This window comes from Chlorocebus sabaeus, chromosome 20 (genome assembly GCF_047675955.1).
Source record: "Chlorocebus sabaeus isolate Y175 chromosome 20, mChlSab1.0.hap1, whole genome shotgun sequence".
Classification (NCBI taxonomy): Eukaryota; Metazoa; Chordata; class Mammalia; order Primates; family Cercopithecidae; genus Chlorocebus; species Chlorocebus sabaeus.
In genome coordinates this window covers 68,708,279-68,733,053 of record NC_132923.1, presented here as the reverse complement: position 1 = coordinate 68,733,053, position 24,775 = coordinate 68,708,279, and the positions used below count along the sequence as shown (strand labels likewise).

Sequence of the window (24,775 nt, the reverse complement as noted above, 5' to 3'; positions counted from 1 at the left end):
ACAGACCCCTGCACAAATACCCCTGAAATCCCTGGTGCTAGATGGATCATCCAATTCTATTTTTGCTTCCACCAAATATTTCTGAGCACCTACTGGTTTCCTCACACAAGACTGGCTGTAAAGTCTAAAACCATAAAAACCCTAGAAGACAACCTAGGCAATACCATTCAGGACATAGGCATGGGCAAAGACTTCATGACTAAAACACCAAAAGCAATGGCAACAAAAGCCAAAATTGACAAATGGGATCTAATTAAACTAAACAGCTTCTGCACAGCAAAAGAAACTACCATCAGAGTGAACAGGCAACCTACAGAATGGGAGAGATTTTTGCAATCTATCCGTCTGACAAAGGGCTGATATCCAGAATCTACAAGGAATTTAAATTTACAAGAAAAAAACAAACAACCCTATCAAAAAGTGGGTGAAGGATATGAACAGACACTTCTCAAAAGAAGACTCTAATGTGGCCAAGAAGCATGTGAAAAAAAGCTTATCATCACTGGTCATCAGAGAAATGCAAATCAAAACCACAACGAGATACCATCTCACACCAGTTAGAATGGCAATCATTGAAAAGTCAGGAGACAACAAATGCTGGAGAGGATGTGGAGAAATAGGAATGGTTTTACACTGTTGGAGGGAGTGTAAATTAGTTCAACCATTGTGAAGATAGTGTGACAATTCCTCAAGGATCTAGAACCAGAAATACCATTTGAACCAGCAATCCCATTACTGGGTATATACCCATAGGATTATAAATCATTCTACTATAAAGACACATGCAGACGTATGTTTACTGTGGCACTATTCACAATAGCAAAGAATTGGAACCAACTCAAATGCCCATCAATGATAGACTGGATAAAGTAAATGTGGCACATATACACCATGGAATACTATGCAGCCACAAAAAAGGATGAGTTCATGTCCTTTGCAGGGACATGGATGAAGCTGGAAACCATCATTCTCAGCAAACTAACACAAGAACAGAAAACCAAACACTGCATGTTCTCACTCATAAATGGGAGCTGAACAATGAGAACACATGGACACAGGGAGGGGAACATCACACACTAGGGCCTGTTGAGGGGTGGGGGGCTAGGGAGGAATAGTATTAGGAGAAATGCCTAATGTAGATGACAGGTTGATGGGTACAGCAAACCACCATGGCACATGTATATCTATGCAACAAACCTGCAAGTTCTGCACATGTATCCCAGAGCTTAAAGTATAATTTTAAAAAATATATTCAGAGAAGTTCCAAATCCTATATATAAATAAATACAAATCTTATATAGAAATAGGATTTGGAACTATATACATGTATATCAACATAAAAATGTACGTTTGTATATGTCTATAAAGAGTGAAACAATTAAACTTCTTCTATTAAAAAAAGAGTAGGGATAAAAAGGCATATAAGGCAAAGCCATTGCCCTCAAATGGTTTATAGTAAAGTGGGGAAGGCAGTTATATACATAAATAAGTATAATTTCATGTAGTTTGTACTGCATTAGAAGTATATATGAAGTATACAGTCAGCACAAAAGATCAAGAGTTCTGAGTAGAAGGTCAAGAAATGTAGCACAGAAGACAGAATCTCCTGGCTCACCCTATTGAGAAGAGGTGATGTTTACCAATGAATTACAGAATAGGAGTTCACTAGGCAGCGAAATAGGAGAAGGCGTTACAGGCAGAGGAAGCCCCATGTATGAAAAGTCACAGAAGCACAAAATAGCAGGGTGCAGTCAGGGAAAGCAACTAATTCAATATGGCAGGGAATGTGAGAGGGAGTGCAAGGAAAAGGGAAGGCTAGGGAACAGGAAGCGTCTGATGACAAAGGGAAGAAGCTTGGCCTGAGTGCTGCAGCATTTTGATTAGAGGATGTTAAAGCAAAGAAGGAGACTCTGGCAGCTGTGTCGAAGACAGACTGGGATGCGGGGGCAGGTGGACAGAGAGACATCCTAAGGAAACTGAGGCCCACTGCTAACACAGTTCTCAGTGTGCTTAAGATGATTTAACCTTGTAGAAAATACTGCTGGAAGGATATTTTCTAAGGAATTTGTTTACCGAGGAATCTGAACCCAATGATGAACCAATCTTTTGCTAACAAAGCTAGAGAACTGAGAACCATCCAAGCGGGCAAGTGTTAAAACACTGGAAAGCAAATGTGGCAACAGCACTTTCCTATTTGACCATAATCAACATCAATGTGGAGAGAAAACAAACCTGACAGCCAAGGGAGGAAAACACACAGTGGGTTTCTTTGCTTTCTCTCCAGGACACTGTCGGTACACACAGCATTTAGAATAGCTGATTTGATCGTTGTGAAAATCTACCTGCGTCTCTCTCTCTCTCTCTCTCTCTCAATGCAATTAGAGAAGAGAGCTTCATTCACACTGTGTCTAAAAATAGATGATGGCAGGGTTCACAGACTGACAGCTGCATTCTCATACAGTAACCAGGAAAGGAATGGGATGGCTAATTTAACTTAACAACTTCCAAAACAAACAGTGCAGAGGGAGTCCAGGATAAAGAGAAAACACACAGGTCAGTTCTTCAAAGAGCTGGAAGAGGGATGGGGTCGCTCCATGGCAGTTTATTACTCCTCCCCAAGTCCTGACGAAACCAGCTAAGTATTTTGCCCAGATCTACCCAGAGTCCTTCAGACAAGAGCTCTGGCAGATGAACCGCTACAGAGATTCAGGCAATATCAGGCAGCAGGGCCAGGACTTTCCCTGCTGACTTCTTCGTACATCCCCTGGACACAAGTAAGCTAAGAAGAGTCACGACGTTTTTCTAGGCAAGATAAATAAATGAGTTTTTTTTCCCCTTCACCATATCTAAATTATACTCTGCCTAGCCTGGGGCATTTAAAAAAAAGTTATCCAGGAAATAAACATGCATCATTAAGGGGCAGAAACCAGGTGTCTAAAAGAAGCAAACCATTTCTTTCCCTCCCCTCAGTCCTAAAATGTTTTCCGTTTTCCTCCTCAGTCTGCCTTGCCTAGGGAGAGGATTATGGTTGGGCTTCAAAAGAAACAAGGGAATAATGCCTGTGGACGGGTAGCAGATTCTCTCTGCAGCTCTCCCACAGCTCCGTGTTGGCGCTCAGCGCTGCTGCCAGCCAGCTAAATGTCAGATCACGGCACCCCAACATTCCCTCACCGCATACCTCCATTGCCCTGGTGACTAAGCTGTTTCAACAGCTGTGTTATTGCTGGAGTCAGGCCAGTGTTATTCACACGGAGTATTTGTTTCATACGGCTTATGTGGGGAATTATTGCACTCGGCTTTGGGGTTCTATTTGAAGATAAGGTCCTTCCCTTGATCAATCAGCCAGGACATTCCCCGAGTTGGGCTCCAGGAGACAATGGGACAATATTCTACTGCCACCCGGGGTTCCAGATAATAGACAGATTCAAAATACTATAAAGAAGGTGGATGAAGCATATGTGTGTGAGAGAGAAGTATATTGGAAAACCATGACCCTTGGTGGAGCCGTGAAAGATCTCTGCTGCTCCTCCCTCAATAAAAGCCACCCACAACACAAGAGTGCTAAGTTGGACTCCCTTTCTGCTCTTCCTCTCCAGCCTTCGCCCTCAGCCTTTCTCTTAAAATCATTGCTCTTTCCTTTCGGGTCACGCTAGCACTGTTGCATTGGTCTCTACATGCATCACTCCACACACCTGCCCCTGAATGCCATCTCCTCCCTCAGCCCTGGGCTTGTCCTATCTCATCAAATGGTTTATGACCATTGATGTTCCTATCATGCAGGAATCGAGTTGGGCCTATTGGCCTGGCAACCTCCTCTGCTACTCCACATCCTCTTCTGAGTGTGAGATAGGGGCTCCGTTACTAACTACTGAGTAAATCAACCCAAACTCCCTTATATGGAGGGACAACTGGGAAAAGGAAAAGGCATTACATCCATGAACCTTATGTCCCGTGAGCAGGGCTAATTTCTATTTCTAGCCCATTCTAGGCTGAATCTCCATCAAAGAGTCCTACTGGCCTGTTCACCCTCCAAAGTTCTTCTCACCAAGAGCAATCGGGCACCACGTTCTGATGCTGAAAAGATCTCAGAAATGTGTTTTCTTATAAATGAAGTATTTTTAAAAGAAATAAAACAATGTTTCCTAAAAGCTCACATTTTTTACTGCCTACTATGTGTAGACATTTTCACCCATGCAGATGCCAGCCAGATAGAAACCATCACAGGCAATTTCAAAGTGAGGAAACTGAGGCCCATGGTCATGCTACCAATGTGAGAGGGAGGCAAAATAAGAACCCAGGTTTGCCTGACTTGGCAGCTCAAGTACTTTCCCATTATGTCTCTCAGTCATGGGTTAGGAAAGTTAGGAGACCCGCTTCTTGCTCTAAAAAGGCCACTATTTAGCCATATGATTTCAGTAAGTCACTTTACATAATGTATTATTTCATGAAATAATACAGCTGGATCATAGGCTTACTAAGATCCTTTCTAGTTCTAATATTTCATGAATGTAGAAATCGAAAACACCTCCAGCCGTTTACTGCCTTCTATAGTTAAGGCACTGAGGCCAAAACAAAGAACTATAAAACCATTCCTGTCCTCGGGGCACTTATAATGGAGTTTGAGTGACAAGGGATCACAACTTGAGTTTGACTAATGGGAGAGTTAAACAATTAACAAATACAAAAATACCAGAGAACCAGACTACAGGGCAATGCTTGAGAAACAACACCACATATCAGCATAACTGTACAAGGAGAAAAGTAGATTTCAACAATGGTAACACCCCTAACCCCAAAAATACATTTGTGCTGCCAGCAGAAAGAGAAGAAGAGACAGCGCTTGCAGGAAAAGCCAGCTACTAGAAGAGATCCTGTCTGTTTTACAGGAAAGCTTTGTTTCGGACAAGTTTCGTAAAGGAAAAAGTAGGCTAGAACAAGCCTTTTTATTTCCAACCCACCTTTTCTTCGTTCCCATGAATGAGGAGGGGGTACAAATGAGAGCAGGCAGCCAGGGACAAAAATAATATGGCTGGTGGTGCCTGACCTCTTGGATTCCTGCCAACAGAGAAGCCTGAGAGGCAACATTTAATTGTGGAAAAACCAGCCTGGCTCTCCTCTTATCTTTTTCCTCTGTGACTTAAACCCACAATTACTGGCAACCCCTAGATTCCGAGTCACTCAGCTGGTGGTGGCAGCAATGGCTATGTCTGTAGCTAAAAAGCAAAAGGGAGTCAGATTTTACCTGCCTCCGAAGCCGGCCCTGTGAGCACAGCCCTAACCCAGCTTGACAACGTCTCCCATTAAAAGGTTCACAGATGCCCTCCCGTTGGGAAAACCACCAAGTGAGAAGTCCAGATGGGAAAAAAAGAAATATGATTTTCAGCCGCTGTATAATTCAAAGGACAAGCTGCGAGTCTCAAATCCTGAATTCCACATTTTATTTCGGCACTAGAGACATTATTTTCAATTCCTTTTCTTAAGGATCAAACTCCAAATTTCTTAGCTGGTCATCAAGGCAACTCACCTACCAGCCCCTCTGTCTTTCAGCAGCTCATCTTTTTTCTCTACTATGGACACTTTTCTACAGCCCAACAAATGGGCTTACTGTCCTTTGCACACATGTTATTTCAGAGCATTTCATGGTAGAAAAATATGGTCTTAGTCCTCACTTTCTCACCTACAAATCACTTTGGAGAAGTCACTTAACTTCCATAATTTCATACTTGTTTAAATTTAAAACTTGTTCTCCAGTAATAGCCTCACAGAGAACAGTAAAGATTTAACCTTGAACATCTAGCATTGAGCCTGCATAGGAGACACATAGTCAACGTTTCCTTCTCTATACCTAATGCCTTTGCTGAGTTACCTTCATCCAAAAGAATGTTCCCATTGCTAACTCTTGTCTGATCTTCCCTTACCACTCTTCTGCTCCAAGAGGTTGTCTCCCATACACCTCTGCTCCCATCTTAATATTCTTCCATTTCAAAATAATTTACATGTTGCTATGTTTACAGTCAAATATAATTAGATCATGTCTGTAGGCACATTCTCCTAAGGATGCTAAGAATTTCCCACATCTTCTATTTTAGGACTTTCTCCAATTGCTTCAGTGCTGATCAGCATGCATTTTGGTACTCATGAGGCATACCCTCGTTGGGATTCATAAACCTCTGAATTCCATGGGTGAGCTTCAGGGCTTCCATTGAAATAAGAATACTAAATGTGCAAACGGGGTCTATGCATATATGTCTCCCAAGGTTAAAGTCCTTGACCTGAAGTTAGTAACCACTGTCCCAAAGTAATGAAAGGCCTGTGGCTAACATCCACTGGGTCCTTGTTCTGAACACTCAGCCCTGACACCTATGTTTCTGGGCTTCTATGTCCTCTTTGGAACACAATTCCTCCTTTCTATTCAAGTCCAAGAATAATAACTACTCACTCTTATTTATTTAGAGACAGAATCTCACCCAGGCAGGAGTGCAGTGGTACAACCTACTGGGCCCAAGCAGTCCTCCTACCTCAGCCTCCCAAGTAGCTGGGACTACAGGGGCATACCACCACACCCTGAAAATTTTTGTATTTTTTGTAGAGACAGGGTTTCACCATGTTGCCCAAGCTGGTCTCGAATTCCTGGGCTCAAGCCATCTGCCCACCTGGGCCTCCCAAAGTGCTGGGATTACAGGTGTGAGTCACTGTGCCCAGCCAACTACTCACTTATATTGAGCATTTACTATATGTATCCAGCACTTACTATGTAAAGGCCTCACAATGTACTATTCTAGTTTAATCCTTACAACAACCCTATAAAGGTAGTACTACTATTATCTCTACTTTATAAGTGAGGAAAATGAAGTACAAGGAAGTTTGAAAAACTTCCTTGCCAAGGGTCGCATAATTTATAAGCAGCAGGCCAAACACTCATAATTTATGATTCAGCCCAAACACTCTGGCTTGAAAGTACTTAACCCAGTGCTGGAGTTGTCTCTCCAAGCTCTTTTACTTTCCAGAAAAAAATAAGACTGCCCTTGGACTGTTTATTTGCCCTCACAGTGTAGGTGATCACAGATTCCAATATCTTTAAAACCCCACCTTTGACTCAATCAAAACATTTCCCTTTCCATGAGTTAATCATTTCCCCTTCTATGTTTATGGACTCCTTTGGGTACTTAGTGCACTGAACACAGTGATGTAATTTTTTAATTCTCTCTCCATGAATTAGACTGTGAGATCCTAATTATTTTGAGTACACACGGAATATTTACTGTGCCTAGAATTGTGCTAAGTATAAGGCCATAACAATGAACAACACACTGTCCCTGCCTTTAAAGAATTCAGTCTTAGGCCAAGTGCTGTGGCTCATGTCTGTAATCCCAGTACTTGGGACTTTGGGAGGCCGAGGTGGGCGGATCACGAGGTCAGGAGTTTGAGACCAGCCTGACCAACATGGTGAAACCCCCATCTCTACTAAAAATACAAAAATTAGCAGGGCATGGTGGAACGTGCCTGTAATCCCAGCTACTCAGGAGGCTGAGACAGTAGAATTGCTTGAACCCAGGAGGTGGAGGTTGCAGCAGTGAGCCGAGATCACGCCACTGCACTCCAGACTAAGCAACAGACTGAGACGCCGTTTCCAAAAAAAAAAAAAAAAAAGGATTCAGTCTTGCAGGATAGAGAAAACTAAACAAAAGAGGGTTATGATGGTTTCTGAAATTGTATTATGAAGAATAAGGATTTATCTTTGTTTCTTAAATCCTGAGCAAGATGCTAGCATGTAGTACAAGTCCCAAAAGTGCCTATTGAATGAATGAATGAAATTGGGAAAGGATTTTCAGATGCTGAACTGCTAAACTGAAAGATCTACCATCCCATCATGAAACTCTTTGAGGTTATTTATACACTGACTCACCTAAAAACTGCTTCCTGTGTTGGTGTCTATGATACATTTTTTAATGTCAGACTAAAAATACACTTCCAGTACACCAACCCTGTCTGCCTACCTAAGGAGTAGAAATGAACACAAGGTCGCATGTAACAAAATAAAAGAAAGTTCATTCATTTCAACACTAAGCTCACCCTCTAACAAGAGCATCTGTCTTGACTGAGCACTATCTTCTAGAATGGTTTTCACTTGAGGATCTCTGAAGTCATCTATTTACAAAACCAAAGGGATACCAATGAGATTTTTTATAAAACCAGAGAATCTTGAGTCATGGACTCTCAACTTCAGAGAGTTAGAGTAGATGGGAGCTTAGGGATCATCTAGTATAATTTCCAGTTCAAAACAGGAAACACTCCATAGCACCATCAATAGACTCATGGTGGGTTCAAGGCATTGGAGTCCTAACATCACGTACACTAATAGCCTCTCGACTTCCCAGCTGGGAGACTGGCAAATCATGTAAACTCTCTCATCCTCAGTGTCCTCACTCTGCCAGATAGAATTGTTCAGATGATCCGATGAAATAAACGTTGTCTTAATCAGCGAACATTTGTTTGCAAGTAATAGGACTTCACCCCTACTAACTTAACCAGAAATCAGCTGGAAGAATAGAGGAGTGCTTTAGGAAAATCAAGGGCAGAAAATGCTGACAAGCTGGAGGGTCTGAAACCAGGAATAGAAAGCTGTCAGGAGGAAAGTCAACTCTTGTAGTCTACTGTAATTACACCAATAGTCTTCATCTCCGTTTTCCTCTTTGCATCTGGTCTTCCCACTCTGCCAGTCAACAATCACAGCTTCTCTGTGCACGTATAGAATGATGACTGCCCAGGTGGCTCTCATGGCTTTTCAGTTTAAGTGCTAATAAAGGTAGACCTCGAATTACTGAAATGCAATTTCTTATAAGAGAATTTGATTGCTTCCCCTTTGGCCAAGGGCCCACTGCTAGTCTGATCAGCTATGGCTTGGGGAATGATCCTGTGGCCAGTTGCCCATTCAGTAGAGTTGGTGGAACATGCTGAGGGAGGGGGGAGTTAAGGCCAAGTTCAGGCTGAGGCAAATGACTGGCAACAAAGACAAGCAACAGCATCTTTAGTGCGATAGTACTTTGCAAAGAAAGCACTGCCCTATGCCAGCTATCACTGTGGCCATCCTTATGATCCTCACCAACCATCTTCTGCTTGACCACTACCAGTAACAGGCTGCTCACTACTGGGAGAGGTAACCTTTTCATCAGCAAACAACTACAGGTATTAGAACTCTTTTCCACGTGACAGCGACTTCTTTTAAGATACTAAACTGAAATATTTGTAATCTTCTCCCAAGCCATACCTTTAATGAAGGCATAATCTTGCTTGTTAGGTCAAGCCTGGGCTTTTCTTTCTAGTCAAAATATGAATAATGGGCAAAGCAAGATGTTGGGAAAAAGCTGAGTGTAGGGAGGGAACTGAGGCAGGGCTTGCATAATGTCCTCAGGAATGTGTCTAGACTTGCTGGCTCCTTACTTCTAGCCCTCCTAGGCTCCTAGGCTCCTATTCCCATTATCTCAAGTAGCAGAACATGTTCCATATAAATGCTAAACCATCACAGCTGTAGATCATGTGCCTGGTCTTTTGACCTCCACATTTTCACCACCTGTTTCTTTGTTGGATTACAAATAAATAGCGTGGGCTCCCAGAGCTGGGGGCCTTCACAGCCTCTGTACACTAGCGATGGCCCCCTGGTGTCCCAATTTTCTCTCTCAAACTCTTTTTTTCTCAATCCTTTGACTCTACCGGACTTTGTCACCCCCATGACCTGATGTTGGGTCTGATCACCCCAACACAAGAGAAATAGATTCACTATACAATTATTTTAGGAAACAACCTAGAGCAGAAAAAGCCAGAACCTCTTCCTCCTATAAAGAATTACTACTATCTTTCTACTAACACCATTACTAATAACTCACTAAAGCAAAAGGGGAGCTGGAACTGTTTCTAGTGTCAGTGTGTAGACAATAGGTAGGGTTGGGGAAAAGGGTTTTTTCCAGTGTAGTGTCCCTAGCACTTTTGCAAGCAGAATTCTGCCTTGCTCTCATTTAACTTCCTTTTGCTTAGAAAAATATAATCCAGAAAATAATCTTCACTTCAGTTTTTTAAGTTAACCAAGATAAAGGTGTGAATTCCCCATAAAAGAACCTCACATTAGCTATGTTATGACCAGCTGGCATTTAAATACTGACAAGACCCAAAGTTAGAAGAGGAGGTGAAAACACAAAAATAACTTCTATACGTTGGGGGCACCATTATGGGATCTGCTGCTTCTGGCTTCTCTGCTCTTCACATTAGTCAATGATGTCACCAGGTTTTTATTTTAGTAATCAGGATATACTTGTATGGATGCAAAGAGAATCTCCTCATTTATATTCTAAACTCAGAGCAGGAAATGAGACACATGGGTGATCTGCAGCTGTGGCACTATAAACAGGACCAGCCTACCACCTAGTCTAGATTCTAGACTGCACTTCATTCCCTGAAATACTGATTGGGAGATTTAAAAAAATTGAAAATATATCATTTTAGAACGACCAGTGCAACTTCTGTGCAAGGATATTAGAGTCCGCTGTTTGGTAGAAGACTGACTCACCTGTATGGGGTGGTGCACGTGTTGTTAGGTGCCATCTACCTATCTACACCACTGAGGTACAATGAGGAGATCCTGCCCCGGCTCCAGCCAGCTGTGCCACCGTGGGCAAGTACCACAGAGTTCAAGCTTTCTCCTGTTGCTAAATTAAAGGATTTAGTGCTTTAACTTGGGTCAACCACCCATTTGCAAACCTGACAAGAACCACACACACTCTTACTTCAAAAATGCATATAAGCAAATACGACCGAAATTTTATATAGAGTATCAAGGGGTTCTCTTAGCCCTCACACTCCAGTCTAAACTGCTTGGTTGATGATTATTAGACCAGCAGCCCTCTAGTATTCCTTCTAGCACTTCAAGCTAAAATAAAACAGCTGATGTTTAGTAACGATTTCTGTAAATTATTCAACACCATAGAAGTGTTTTGTTAAGACTAGAGACTAATCTAACACAATCTACTCACCAATGTTAAATTGACCAGAAACCAATAGATGACTGGAAGGAAGCGTATGTAACTAGATATACCAAACTATAAATACTAACTTTAAAATCTTGGAAAGGTTTTGGAGGAGTCCTACTCTGTTTCTGAATTGGAATTTTTCATTTGCAAATGCTTAACAAAACCCACCAAGCCAGATAGAGCTCTATAGTGATGCTTATGGAGAAGCCTTATAATGACATTGTCCACGTAATGTGCTTACTAATAATCACACCCAAATAAAACAAAGCCAAAGGTTTCCATGCTCCTGCCAATATAAATATGCTCACAATGGTTAATTCCAAAGGAAGAGCTGTCAAGATGTGCCTGAAGATTTCCTCAAAGGGAGAGATAATTCATGAGCAAACAAACATCATGTCCCTAATCTTCTCTATCCTGGGGTAAAGAAAATTTAGTTTTCTCCCAAGATTTTAGTTGCTTTCTATCCCAAATCAGTAAGTAAAACTGATTCATACTGGTAAATTCCAGGTTCTAGTCTTGATTTGAAGGGGCACACAATTCAATAAGAGTAAAGGGGACTGGCCATGTAAGCCCATCTTGAATACTGACAACTTCCCTACCATTTACCTAACACTACAAACCCTACTCCATTTAAGCCTCTGAGATCTTTGTGCTGTATTTTGAGCTTTTCAACTTACCTTTTTCGGAGGGAAAGGAAGGAGGAGGAGAACAAAGGGAGAATTTGAAGTTTTTATTTCTGCTTGCATTGACTCAAATTGTGGTAAAGAAATTTAAAAGGTAACTTTAAAATTTTGAATTTTGGTGACACTAGCCAACAATAAAAACTATCTAATTAGAAATGTTAGAGAGTTGTTTTTTTTTTTTTTTTTGAGACAGAGTTGCTCTGTTGCCCAGGCTGGAGTGCAGCGGTGCAATCTTGGCTTGCTGAAACCTCCACCTCCCAGGTTCAAGTGATTCTCCTGCCTCAGCCTCCCAAGTAGCTGGGATTACAGGCACACACCACCACAGTCGGCTAATTTTTGTATAGATGGGGTTTCACCATATTGGTCAGGCTGCTCTTGAACTCCTGACCTCAGGTGATCCGCACACCTTGGCCTCCCAATGTGCTGGGACTAGAGGTGTGAACCACCATGCTCAGCAAAAATGTTAGATAGTTTTAACACAGGCTCTAACATGGTCATAAATTAAAGAAGATATGGTCATAAATTAAAGAAGACTTCTTTTTGGTGGGAGTAGTAGTAGGGGTTGGAGAGTAGAGTTATAGATTTCTTCTTAGCAGTTGCTTCCACATATTTTATTCGTAAGGACTATCTGCTGAAGCATAGAAATACAGTCATGTGACTGTCATACTTCCAATGGCCTGTTCCATCATAGCAGGGATAGTTTTTATGGTGTATGGAATCCTCTGTCCCATTAAGCTCTCTTTATGGACCTTTCCTCAGAAGCATCAGAAAACACAGAATTAAATATCACAATTGTTGTTGAAGCCCAAAAATTAGTTCCCAGAAGGATTCTTTGACTCTCATCCTTCTACAAATTCACCCATCACCATTCTAGATAATATGATGGATGAATTTAAAGAAGGATGAAATTCAGAGAATTTATTTTTTATGGTCAATAGACTGTTCCTTTATTCCAGTTGTCTTCTCTTTGTCTACCTAACATTCTATAACAAATGGACAAATGGAAAAGCACAATTACTCTGCCAAAAGTTAGTCAACTTTCTCCCAGGGCACTCAGCCATTTAACTTGAAAACTGACTGGTAATATCATTCTAATTACTTTTTAAAGTAGCAACATGTTACACAGAAATGCTTTCAGTGTGGGGAAAGAAAAATCACTTGCCACTTATAGAAAGAATTCTACTGCTTCATGTGGCCATTTGCAATAATGAAACAAATAAGCAAGTAAGACTTAACACTGGGTTCTATGTACAGCACAAGGATCAAGGCGAAATATAATGCTTTCATTACGTAAGAATAGGACAGACATTATTCTGGCTTTCCCCTACCCTTCATCATTTACCAATATTTCTTCAGTCTCAGGAATTTTTCAACCCCTGAAACTCCTAGATTTACTACTCAAGGCACAGCTACCCATCTTGAGGCTTTCTGCCAATGGCTCTAGTGCTTCTATTTCAACAGCCTATAGATTTGAAAGCTGGACAGAGAGATATGTAAATGAATCCTCTAACTTTGATCTATGCGCCCAGGTTCCTCAAAAGAAGCCCTTGGAGAGTCTGGGGTATACTAAGTATATGACTTACAGTTGTAATCATTAGAGTGACAACCCATTTCCAGTGGGTACCACTTTAGCCAATCCAAACCTTTATTTTCCTAATGCATAGAGTGACTTTTTCAAAAATGGTATATTTAAGAAAGTATTTTAGAATGGCATCTGTTAACAAAACTAGGTATACCACTCTAGAGTATATTTTCAAATAACAGAATTTGACCTTACAGAGAGTTCTAAGACCATAACGTAAATAATCGTTTTTATCAATGATTCATAATACATCCAGACTCCAAATGTTAAGGCTGACTTTTTTCTGACACTCTTCTCTGCCTACTCATACTCCTTCTATTTCCTAACTCCTTTAGAGTAAAAATTGAAATCCCATATCCCTAACAACTAGACAGAAGCATCATGTTTACACCCTGACAAATTCATTAATTCTGTACCTCTGAAATATTTAGCAAAAAGCCAGCACTGACTCAATCATAGATTTCCACAGATAGGTCTGTTCATATTTGTAATTGGTATTCACTGAAAGATCAATGACTCCTGTTCCTAAGCATCTACGGGTCTCTGGATTTTCTTAACTGGCCTCTTTTCCTCAACTCTTACAGACTATTGTTTTAAAACTACCATTTAAAAGTTGAACTCCGAGTGAGGAGAAAAACAAACAAATAAGCAAACAAAAAAACACCATTTTTTGGCTCCTGCTCCACTCATAATCGACATAACACAGACTACTTGTGACCTATATGTGATGGAAGGAGAGGGGCACAGAGTCGGGGGAGGTTTCTCCACATAGCAAGCAAGCAATCACTTCCACAGCAGAGATCAGCTGGGTGTCCGAAAATTCAATTCAATTTTGACACCACTTACCTGGAAATAGCGTCAGGTCCCATAGGTTGAAAGCTCAGTCCCATAAGACGGCCCCCCATTTCAGATGCCCATCGCAAAAACAGGTTGTGGCCTGTTATAAATAGGCGTTCCCATGACCCCCCTCCTCGGGATTGATTGATTTGCCACAGAGGCTCACAGAACTCAGAGAAACACTTTACTTATGCAAATGTTATAAAGGATATGACAACGGATACACATGAACAACGAGATAAAAGATTCATAGGGTAAGGCATGTGGTATGGCAGGGGTCCCTGACCCTCTGGCAGCAGACAGGTACCAGTAAGTGGCCTGTTAGGAACTGAGCCACATAGGAGGAGGTAAGAGGTGGGTGAGCAAGTATTACAGCCTGAGCTCTGCCTCCTGTCAGATCAGCCAGCATTATATTCTCATAGGAGTGGGAACCCTATTGTGAAGTATGCATGCAAGGGATCTAGGTTGCATGCTCCTTATGAGAATCTAATGCCTAATGATCTGAAGTGGAACCATTTCATACCCAAAGCATCTCCCATCCCCTCATCTGTGGAAAAAGTGTCTTCCATGACACTGGTCCCTGGTGCCCAAAAGGTTGAGGATGGCTGTGGTAAGACACAGAGCATCCCCGTCCTCTCTAGGGCGCCATGCTCTCGGAACCTCTGCAAGTTCAGCTATCTGGAAGCTCCCAGCACCCAGCCCTTTTGAGTTTTTGAGGCTTCATTACCTAGGCATGACTGATTGCTTTATTGGCCATAGGTGAGTGACTCAATCTTTAGGCCTTCTTCCCTCCTGGCTGTTGATGGGTGGGGCTGAAATTAGTTCCCCACCTTTCTAATCATGCCTTGGTCTGTCAGGTGACCATTCTGAAGTATCTGGGAGTCCCCAGCCTTCAGTTGACTCATTAGCATGCAAAGAGGCATTCCTATCACTCAGGAGATTCCAAGAATTTTAGAAGCTGTATATCAGGAAATTTATTACTATGAAGTACCTTATAATGCCATCGTTTTTCTCCCAAAGGCACCAGCTTAATTAAATTCAGAAATGAAAACAATGGCCAGCTTCTATCGTGTAAGTCAACGCGTTTCTAATTTTCTGAGGGTTTAGAAATTCAAATCCTAGCTAAAACCTGTATCACTTTTAAACTGAAAGATTCAAAGGGAATAAACATTTAACCCCAAGTGACTAGAAGTCATTTAAAATATGTAGTCCTTAGATTATTTTATCTACTCAAAGACTCTTCAAAAGTACATGAAAACACTGCCCAGACATATATTATAACCCCAGCTTTAATTTCAGAGCCCAAACATGAAATCTCTTCTCATTGTTTGAAATCTGAAACTCATTTCAAAGACTGCCTGGAAAAGTTAAAAAAAAAAAAAAAATGGATTGGTCTTGACTTTTCCTTACATATGAAGTAATACTGTTCCAGGTGAATCTCTGATAAGCAGAAAACCATCATGTGTAATAGGATGTTGTTTGCCACACTCCCAAACTCTTCTCTGAAGTCCTGTTCATTGCTGTCAGAAAGGAATCCAAAGTAATGATAAAAAAATAGAAAAAGTAGACAGTCTCATGCATTCTTAATACCAAAATCAGAGAGAAATCTAGACTTGATGTGCCTATTATACTAAAATATGAGTGTGTGTATGTATATTGCTGAATATATATAACATAATATATATAATCTGTATGACCAATGTCTTGCTCAGTGTCCATAAGCAAAGAAAGAGAGGATAAATTTAAGGAAATGAATATTCCCACAAACACAATATGTAACTTCTTATATAAAAGCAATCAGCTGGGCACGGTGGCTCACGCCTGTAATCCCAGCACTTTGGGAGGCCTAGGCAGGTGGATCACGAGGTCAGGCGATCAAGACCATCCTGGCCAACATGGTGAAACCCCATCTCTACTAAAAATACAAAAATTAGCCGGGTGTGGTGGCAGGCGCCTGTAGACCCAGCTACTCAGGAGGCCAAGGCAGGAGAATTGCTTGAACCCAGAAGGCGGAGCTTGCAGTGAGCCAAGATCGTGCCACTGCACTCCAGCCTGGGCGACAGAGCGAGACTCCACCTCAAAAAAAAAAAAAAAGTTAGCAGCCAAAATGTGTTGCTGCTACTCATGAAAAGTATTTTTTGGTGTGGTTTTCTTGATAGCTCTATCAAGAAAGTTATTTTATTCATTTATCAAAGGAATAATTAGTGGTCCATCTTGTTAACTTTTTAGTATACCCCTATTAAACGCTAGTTCTTAAGTTTTAAGAAAATTAAGGATTATTTTTAAGATAGAAAGCTTGAGTACAGTATTTTTGTAGATGAAGATAAAATATTTTAGAGCATGAAGATGTACATGAGAAAAAATAAGACATTCATATTTTATGTACATATAGAAATGTTTTAAAGCTTTGCCAACATGGGCGTTTTTGTTGTTTAGGATTAATATTTGCTGGGAAGTAATTCATCTGTGAAATTATTTAACATGTAGAATTATTCCTTAGTTTCTGGTTTGGGAGAAATGCTCAGGAGTTCAGCTTAAAATCATTTTATTCTCACTGCTAAAGCCAAAAAATGTAAACAGGGAGCTTTCAATACATTTCAAAGGAGTTTGGAGAATTCTAAAATATTCAATCCATTTATAATCAATATAAAACATCATTAGAAACTGGCAAAAAAAAGTAGCTAAAAGTATTCGAGTTATTTCACATTACTGGGAAATTTCTTTTTTAAAGTTCAGCTATTAATAACATTCAGTCAACATATTTAACCTTTTTTCAATTTTGGTGGTATAATTTTAGAAATTTATCGTTGACTTTTAAAATTTCACCTAAACTTACCTGAGGCTCTGCATTACGTTACTCAATGATTCTGATGCCAAGTTTTGAAATCAAATTATAGGCCAGTCACCTTCAGTGATGTAAAAGGTAGAACCACAAGATAATCCAGCACTTTCCTCACAACCTAAAAACGGAACCTGTGGCAAGTACCTGCCCAACTGTCAGACTATGCTCTAAACAACTGCCTGTCATGTAACAGGCTGCTCAAAAGTAGCAACATATTACTCCTATAGTCAATTCTTAACTTCTTAACCACAATTTCATCAGTGTAAAAAATATAGGAGCAGGGGGGACTAGACATATATACTGAAATGTTAAACAACAAAACTCTTATTTTGAAGTGTGGGAGGGGAGGAAGCACTTCAATCAGTTGCTTTATGTTCCTTTTAGTGGCAGAAGAATGACACAATCCAGTATTTTCATCCACAGCTTCCTATACACAAAGCTGTGGATGTCATAAATGTAAACATACTGCATAATCTGCCCACTGGGAGTTTGTAACTTGGTAAGGACTCAGAGAAGACAATTCCACTGTGCAGACCACAAGGCTGATAAAGTAAACATCACAAGGCCAAGTAATGAAGGATGTGTAAGGAAAGACAGATTATATCCAGGAAGGAATGAGGACGGGAGATAATATAGAAAATACCTAGGAAGGCTCCAGGGGTATGTGACATTTGGGATGTTGTGAAGAATGAGTGTAGGTTTTTCTGGGAGGAGCCCTTCATTTGTGAGAAGGGGAATCACAAGAGAGGAAGAGGTAGGCAGGATCAATTATCAGCAAAGACGCAAAGGGGAGAAACTCTCTGGATGTGTTTACAGGGCAGGAAACTATTCCTGTTGAGGATGCAGAGAACGGTTACAGGTCAGCAGCGAGGAAGGAGGCTGAAAAGAAGCCTTGAGCCAGAAGGGCTCTGAACACCAAGTCTTATTTGTTAGTCACTGAAGATGTTTTGAGCGAGGAAACGATAAATGAAAGCTAAAAGAGTCTCCTTATCAGAGGTTTCACCTTTAGAGGTTTCAGTTACCAGAGGTCAATCACAGTCTAAAAATATTAAATGAAAAATTCCAGAAATAAACAATTCTTAAGTTTTAAATTATGCACTGTTCTGAGTAGCATCATGAAATCTTGTGCTGTCCCCCAATAAGAATCACCTCTTGGTCCAGCATCTCCCTGCTCCTGCCTATTAGTCACTTAGCAGCCATCTAGGTTACCAGATCGACTGCTGTGTATTACAGTACTTGTGTGCAAGTCATCCTTATTTTCTCTAATTATTGCCCCAAGGCGCAAGAGTATGGATGCTGGCATTTCAGATGTGCTAAAGAGACAAGTCAAGTGCTTCCTTTAAGAAGATAAAGTTCTCAACTTAAAAGAAAAAAAATCTTACGCTGAGGTTGCTAAGATCTACAATAAGAATGAATCTATCCTTAAAACTGTGAACAGCATATTTTTTTGTTTCATTATTAATTATTGTTAATCTTTTACTGCACCTAATTTATAATTTAAACTGTATCCTATGTATGTATGTATAGGAAGAAACATCATGTATGTATAAAGGGTTCAGTGCTGTGATTTTAGGCATTCACTGGGGGGTCTTAGAACATATCCCCTGTGGATAAGGAAGACTTATCTCTACTGCATGCTTCTTTTATAAAGACTAATCTCACTAACCAAGGTGCAGAAGTAAGAATTGGAAAAATGGCTGAATTTCAGCAATAAGGATAAATATAATTGGATAATTTTAATAGCTACTTTTAATTTTTAATTTTTTAAAATAGTGCTTACTATGTCCAGGCTGGGTGTGGTGGCTCACACCTGTAATCCCAGCACTTTGGGAGGCCGAGGCAGGTGGATCACCTGAAGTCAGGAGTTCGAGACCAGCCTGGCCAACATGGCGAAACCCCGTCTTTACTAAAAATACAAAAATTAGCTGGGTGTGGTGGCATGCACCTGTAGTCCCAACTACTCAGGAGGCTGAGGTAGGAGAATCTCTTGAACCCGGGAGGCAGAGATTGCAGTGAGCCAAGATCACGCCACTATACTCCAGCCTGGGTGACAGAGTGAGACTCCGTCTCAAAAAAAATAAATAAATAAAAAACAAGTACTTACTACTTCCTAAAAGTTTTACATAAGCTAATTTATTCCTTAGAGTGATTTGGTTAATTAGGCATTATTATCCGTATTTTACAAGGGAGGAAACTGGCTAAAAGAGGTTCTGTAACTTGCCCAATATGGCAGAGCTTTTAAAAAGTGGTACAAGGATTTAAACCCATCACTGTAGGACTCCTAAGCCCATGCTCTTAAAAAACCTTCTGTCTTACCCCCAGTCTAGATATAAATCGGGGAACATATTTCAAATGAAACCGTGAGTCTGTTGAAAAGTATGCCAGCAGGTACTCAGCCTCTAAGAGAGTCCTCAATGATCCCCATCTCCTGGCATTCATGCCCTTCTGTCATCACCTCCCTTGAGGGTCGGCTGGACTTACTAGTTCAGTTCTAACCAACAGAATACAGCAGAAGTGATGGAACGTCGCTTGTCAGATTCAGCGGTTTCCCTCTCCAGCACTGCTCGGGTGCTCTCTTGGCTCACTATCTCTGGGGGAAGCCCGCTGCCATGTTGCGAGGCAGTCCTATGGAGAGACCCACGTGGGAGGGATGGAAGCCTGCCAACAACCATGTGAGAGAGCTTGGAAGCAGATCCCCCTCCCCCAGTGGAGCCCTCATGCCTGATGAGACTGCAGACCAGGCCAACAGCTTAATTGCAACCTCAAGAGAGAGTTTGAGCCAGAGACTCCCAAACTAGATTCTTGACCCACAGAAATGAGGAGCTAAGAAATGTTTATAGTTGGCTGGGCACCATGGCTAATGCCTGTAATCCCAGCACTTTGGGAGGCCGAGGTGGGCAGATCACCTGAGGTCGGGAGTTCTTGACCATCCCGGCCAACGTGGAGAAACCCTGTCTCTACTAAAAATATAAAAATTAGCTGGGCATGGTGGTGCATGCCTGTAATCCCAGCTACTCGGGAGGCTGAGGCAGGAGAACCACTTGAACCCCAGAGGCGGAGGCTGTGGTGAGCCAAGATTGTGCCACTGCATCCACAAGAAACTCTGACTCAAAAAAAAAAAAAAAAAAAGAAAAGAAAAGAAAAGAAAAAAGAAAAAAAAATGTTTATCGGTGAAAGCTGCTAAATGTTAGGGTAATTTGTTACCCAGCATTAATACAGTCAGTAGATAGTAATTGTTTAATTTATGATTACAGGGTAAATCTTTTTCTTTATACTTGGAGCTAGAAGTAGGAATCTGTCTAGGAGAGATTATACCTGAAATAACCACAGCAAGCCCAAATACAGAATACCACGTCCTTTACCTTTCCACCCAAACATATATAAATCAGGTACTCTACCTATCTCATCCTGCCACGGCTCTTCTTACTGTCCTCATTCTCCTTTGCTTGAATGCATTCTTAGGAATAGGAATACTAAAACCCAAACCTGCAGGTTTCAAAAAATTTTTAGACATTTAGTTTTGAATCTCATAGCAAACTCTTTCCTTCCCAAGGCTCCTCACATTACATTGTGTATTCTTATTATAGCACATGATGTTTTTTTTTCTTATTTGTAGGTTTAAGTGTCTGTTTTCCAGGCACCCTCTTCCCTGACCCATTACAACAACCATGTCTTGTGCAATCTTATATCCTCAGTACTGAGTGTTCAACATATGGCTGGGACTTAATAAAGTTTAAATGAACTCATGAATAAATGTGTTGCACAACCAATGAGTGAGTGAGTGAACAAGTGAGTCAATAAGCAAGAGTTTAGAGACATGGGAACCACCACTTGAAAGCTTGAGGCCGTTGTGCAGATTCGGACCCTCATATAAGACATTTCCTTCTATATAGAATGTTCTTCCATTTGCTCATCTTCACCTCCTCACCAGGCTTTTCTCTCTTTAACATTCACCTCAACGAGTTGTCTGCTTGCCTCTCTACAACATCCCCACCAACACACACCCACACACCCTTCCAGGGAAGTCTTCCGTTTCTCTGCTGTGAAGACTTTTAAGTTTCCATATCCTCCTTGGCATAACTTGGTCACAGCATCCAGCATACCATACTGTAATGATTAGTTATTTGCCTGTCATTTCCACTTAGCCATAAGCTCCTTAAAAGACAGCATATTCAACCAACAGCAGAGTGCCTAGAAGTGGTAGGTACTCAAAAACAGTTTAAAATAATGGGCAAGAGAATGAATGAATGAGAAAAAGAAAACTGTATCTAGAAAATTATCTCAGCACAATCTACTTATTTCGGTAAGCTATCAGTCAGGTATACATAGTGCTCTAACTCCTAAACAGAGTAAAAATAATTGTATATCAAAATTATTACAGATACATGAAAATTATATTTAGAAATAGTACCTCAGATGAGGCATGGTGGCTCACAGCTGTAAACCAAAAATTTGGGGAGGCTAAAGTGTGAAGATTGCTTGAGCTCAGGAGAGACTCCCATCTCCAAAAAAACTAATTTTTAAAATTTAAGACCAGGTGCAGTGGCTCATGCCAGCTACTCAAGAGGCTGAGGTGGGAAGATCGCTTGAGCCTGGGAGGTTAAGGCTGCAGTGAGCTGTGATGACACCATTGCACTCCAGCCTGGGCAACAGAGCAAGACCCTGTTGCAAAAAGGAAAAAATAATTAAAAATTACAATATTAGCCTGTAGTCCTAGCTATTCAGGAGGCTGAGGTGGGAGGATAGCTTGAGCCCAGGAGTTTGAGGATGCAGTGAGCTATGATTATGCTACTGAACTCCAGCCTGAGCCAGTATGTGAGACCAGCCTGGGAAACATAGGAGACTCTGTCGCTAAAAAAAAAAAAAAAACAGAAGAAGAAAGAATAGTGTTTCAGGCCAGGTGCGGTAGCTCACACCTGTAATCTCAGCACTTTGGGAGGCCGAGGTGGGTGGATCACCTGAGGTCAGGAGTTCAAGACCAGCCTGGCCAACATGGTGAAACCCGGTCTCCACTAAAAATACAGAAAAACAAAACAAAACAAAAAAAACCATTAGCTGGGCGTGGTGGCAGGTGCCTGTAATCCCAGCTACGTGGGAGGCTGAGGCAGGAGAATCACTTGAACCCGGGAGGCAGAAGTTGCAGTGAGCCGAGATGGCACCACTGCACTCCAGCCTGGGGAACAAGAGCAAAACTCTGTCTCCACAAAAAAAAAAAAAAAAGAAAAAGAAAAAGCAATAATGTTTCAATCCATGGAGAGGCCCTAGACAGAGCTGCCTTTAACACATCTTTTCCCCTTTCCCTCACATCCTTAATCCCATCTCAGTCAAAAAGGAAAAAAAAAAGTTTTCTTCCTTCTTAGCCTAAGATTCCTAATACTGTCCCCAGATGCCATAAATGTATCGGCCTCCCAGAAATCACCCCAGTGATTTTTCTCCCCATGAAAAGTTTATATATCTCATGCCCTCAGAGTTTTAAACTGCAAATGAGTAAGCTAAAAAAACAAAAACAAAACAAAACAAAAAAAAACCTGGTTTGGTGGGGAAATGGGTGCGCATGGGTTAGCATTTCCACTTTGGTAGGGATCTTTTTCTAAGGCCATAGCTTTACTCAAAGCCAAGTGGGAAAAGACATTAAAAAAACCAAAAAACAAAAAACAAACAAAAAAAAAACAACCTTTCAGGAACCCTCAAGTCACTCCAATGGGGTGAACTCCCCTGTGACACTAGAGAGGTGATGAAGGTTGGTGGTTAGGGCAGTTTTCTGAGTCAGAAATCTCAGCTTTTCCACTCTCCAGTCTTCAGATCATGAGTAACCTCACTGGTGCCCAAGTGTTCCATCTCTAAAATGAAATAATAAGACTACCTCAAGGAACCTGGTGGGAAGATTAAATGAGTTAATACAGGTAAAGTACTCAGAAAGTGCCTGGTAAGTAGTCAATAATTCTCTGCTATTACTATTATCATTTTTACTTTTATTAGAATTGGCTCCAAAAGAACCCAAAGAGGGCAATGCTCAAAGGGAAGAAAGGGATGAGAGGAGAGTACACTTACTGATTTGGTTGTTTAGCTTGAAGGCAATGTCCAGCTGCAGGATAAACAGCATGAATTGGAACCAAGGACTCATCTCCATGGAGGGGAGGGGAATGTGGACAGAAAACACGATGTCATTGGCTTCAATTTCCCTTGGAATTGCTTCTTCAATGTCTCGGATCTTGTCACACTGATTGGGTCCCCAAGGCATTAACCATTTTGTCTTGTGATGGTTCTTACGTGCATCCACACATTTCACCGACAGGTAGGACACTGCCGTTGTGGGCCCTGGAGCTGAAAAGAGAATGTTTGTCTGTTTTTAGAAAAACCATCTACTGAAACTACTGTTTCTGGCTAATATTCTTTCCATTACTGTGTTCTCTCCAGTTTTTGTACTGCCTTCTACAACTGGGGCTCAGCAATACTTAGGGATCTTCCAAATCTGGGTGAAGGTCGTTCAGTGACCTCCAGAGGTGTCCTAACAGTATCCCTGAGAACCTTCCCATTATGTTTTCAATTGCTGTGAAAGAATACATTTGTAACCAGTCTAGTTATACTTCCGCACTTCAAAACAATGTCACAAAAAAATCAACTGTGCTACAGTTCCCACCTGACTGAGGTCTTGGAGAGCTCTGGGGCTTCATAGAGAACAGTATCTAAAGTCAGAAGACCTTAGTCTTCAAATCTGGATTCGAAGCCTGGTTAAAAACTTACTGTCAGTGACTCTTGGGTAAGTCAGTTAAATCTATAACAGCTTCAGGACCCTCATCTGAGAAACGAAATGACAAGTTTCTAAGATTCCTCTTGGCTCTAAAATTGTACAATATTGCTTTTGCTTAAGATAAAGAACTAGGGGCCACCACTTGGCTTGGTACCTAGCAGAGAATGGGAACTCAAACACTGACTGATACTTCAAAAGTAATATAAACCATGCATTTCAAGACAGCAAAGCAACTTTGAAATGCATAACTTTAAAAACACTGTTTTGTGATTATTTAATGGTTATATGATTATCATATTAATAATTTGGAAAATACAGAAATTTTAAGTTCAAAACAACATTTACCCAAAATCCCACTAGAGGGAAGTAACCACTGTTGAAAAAATGTCAAAATACCATCTGTCTTTTCTGTGACTGTATAATTAGATAAAAAGTTTACACATGAATTAAATTGTGTAACTTTAAAATATACACAACTATTAACACATTTATAAAATAGTTATATCATGCCTAGTTTTATAGTCTTTTCTTTTTATTCACTTAGAAAAGCAGAGTAGTGTGTGATAACACTGGCTCCGGAGGCCACCTGTCTGATGTCAAATCCTGGCTCTCTCATTTTTAGTTGTGTCACTGCAAATCCGCACTAGGAAAGTTTTGACCAAATTACTAAGCTTATCTCTGTATCAGTTTTATCATCTCTTAGATGGCAATAATAATAGTACCAACCTTTCCAAGTCACTGTATATTTTAAACAAGTTAACATATTGAAGCATTCAGAGTAGTGCTTGAGAACACAAAAAGTATAAAATATTAGCTATTATATATTTTCTTTATAATTAAAATCTTTCAGTTAGTAGTTGCAAAATAGTCAATCACACAATACACCAAAATCAACTTCTCCTTCATCCATTTGTAAAGGCTATCTATAAATAAGAATCATCATTTGTCTAATATGTTTTGCTGGAAATTTATCCTAAATTTTCCATCTGCTATCTAAATTTGTTTATGGCACATTCAAATAGAGAAGTTCCAGATCTTATATGGAATCCCTCTTTTATG

The 24,775-nt window shown here is 40.7% G+C and overlaps 1 protein-coding gene across 2 annotated transcripts in view; it reads right to left on the bottom strand.

Annotated features, from left to right (window-relative positions):
* WLS (Wnt ligand secretion mediator) overlaps positions 1-24,775 on the bottom strand; it is a 134,806-nt gene that overhangs the window by 73,317 nt on the left and 36,714 nt on the right. For both annotated transcript variants that reach the window (XM_038001483.2, XM_007978340.3), the window contains exon 2: positions 23,017-23,289. In XM_038001483.2, coding sequence (XP_037857411.1) covers positions 23,017-23,289 — 273 coding nt within the window. The remainder of the gene's footprint in view (positions 1-23,016; positions 23,290-24,775) is intronic.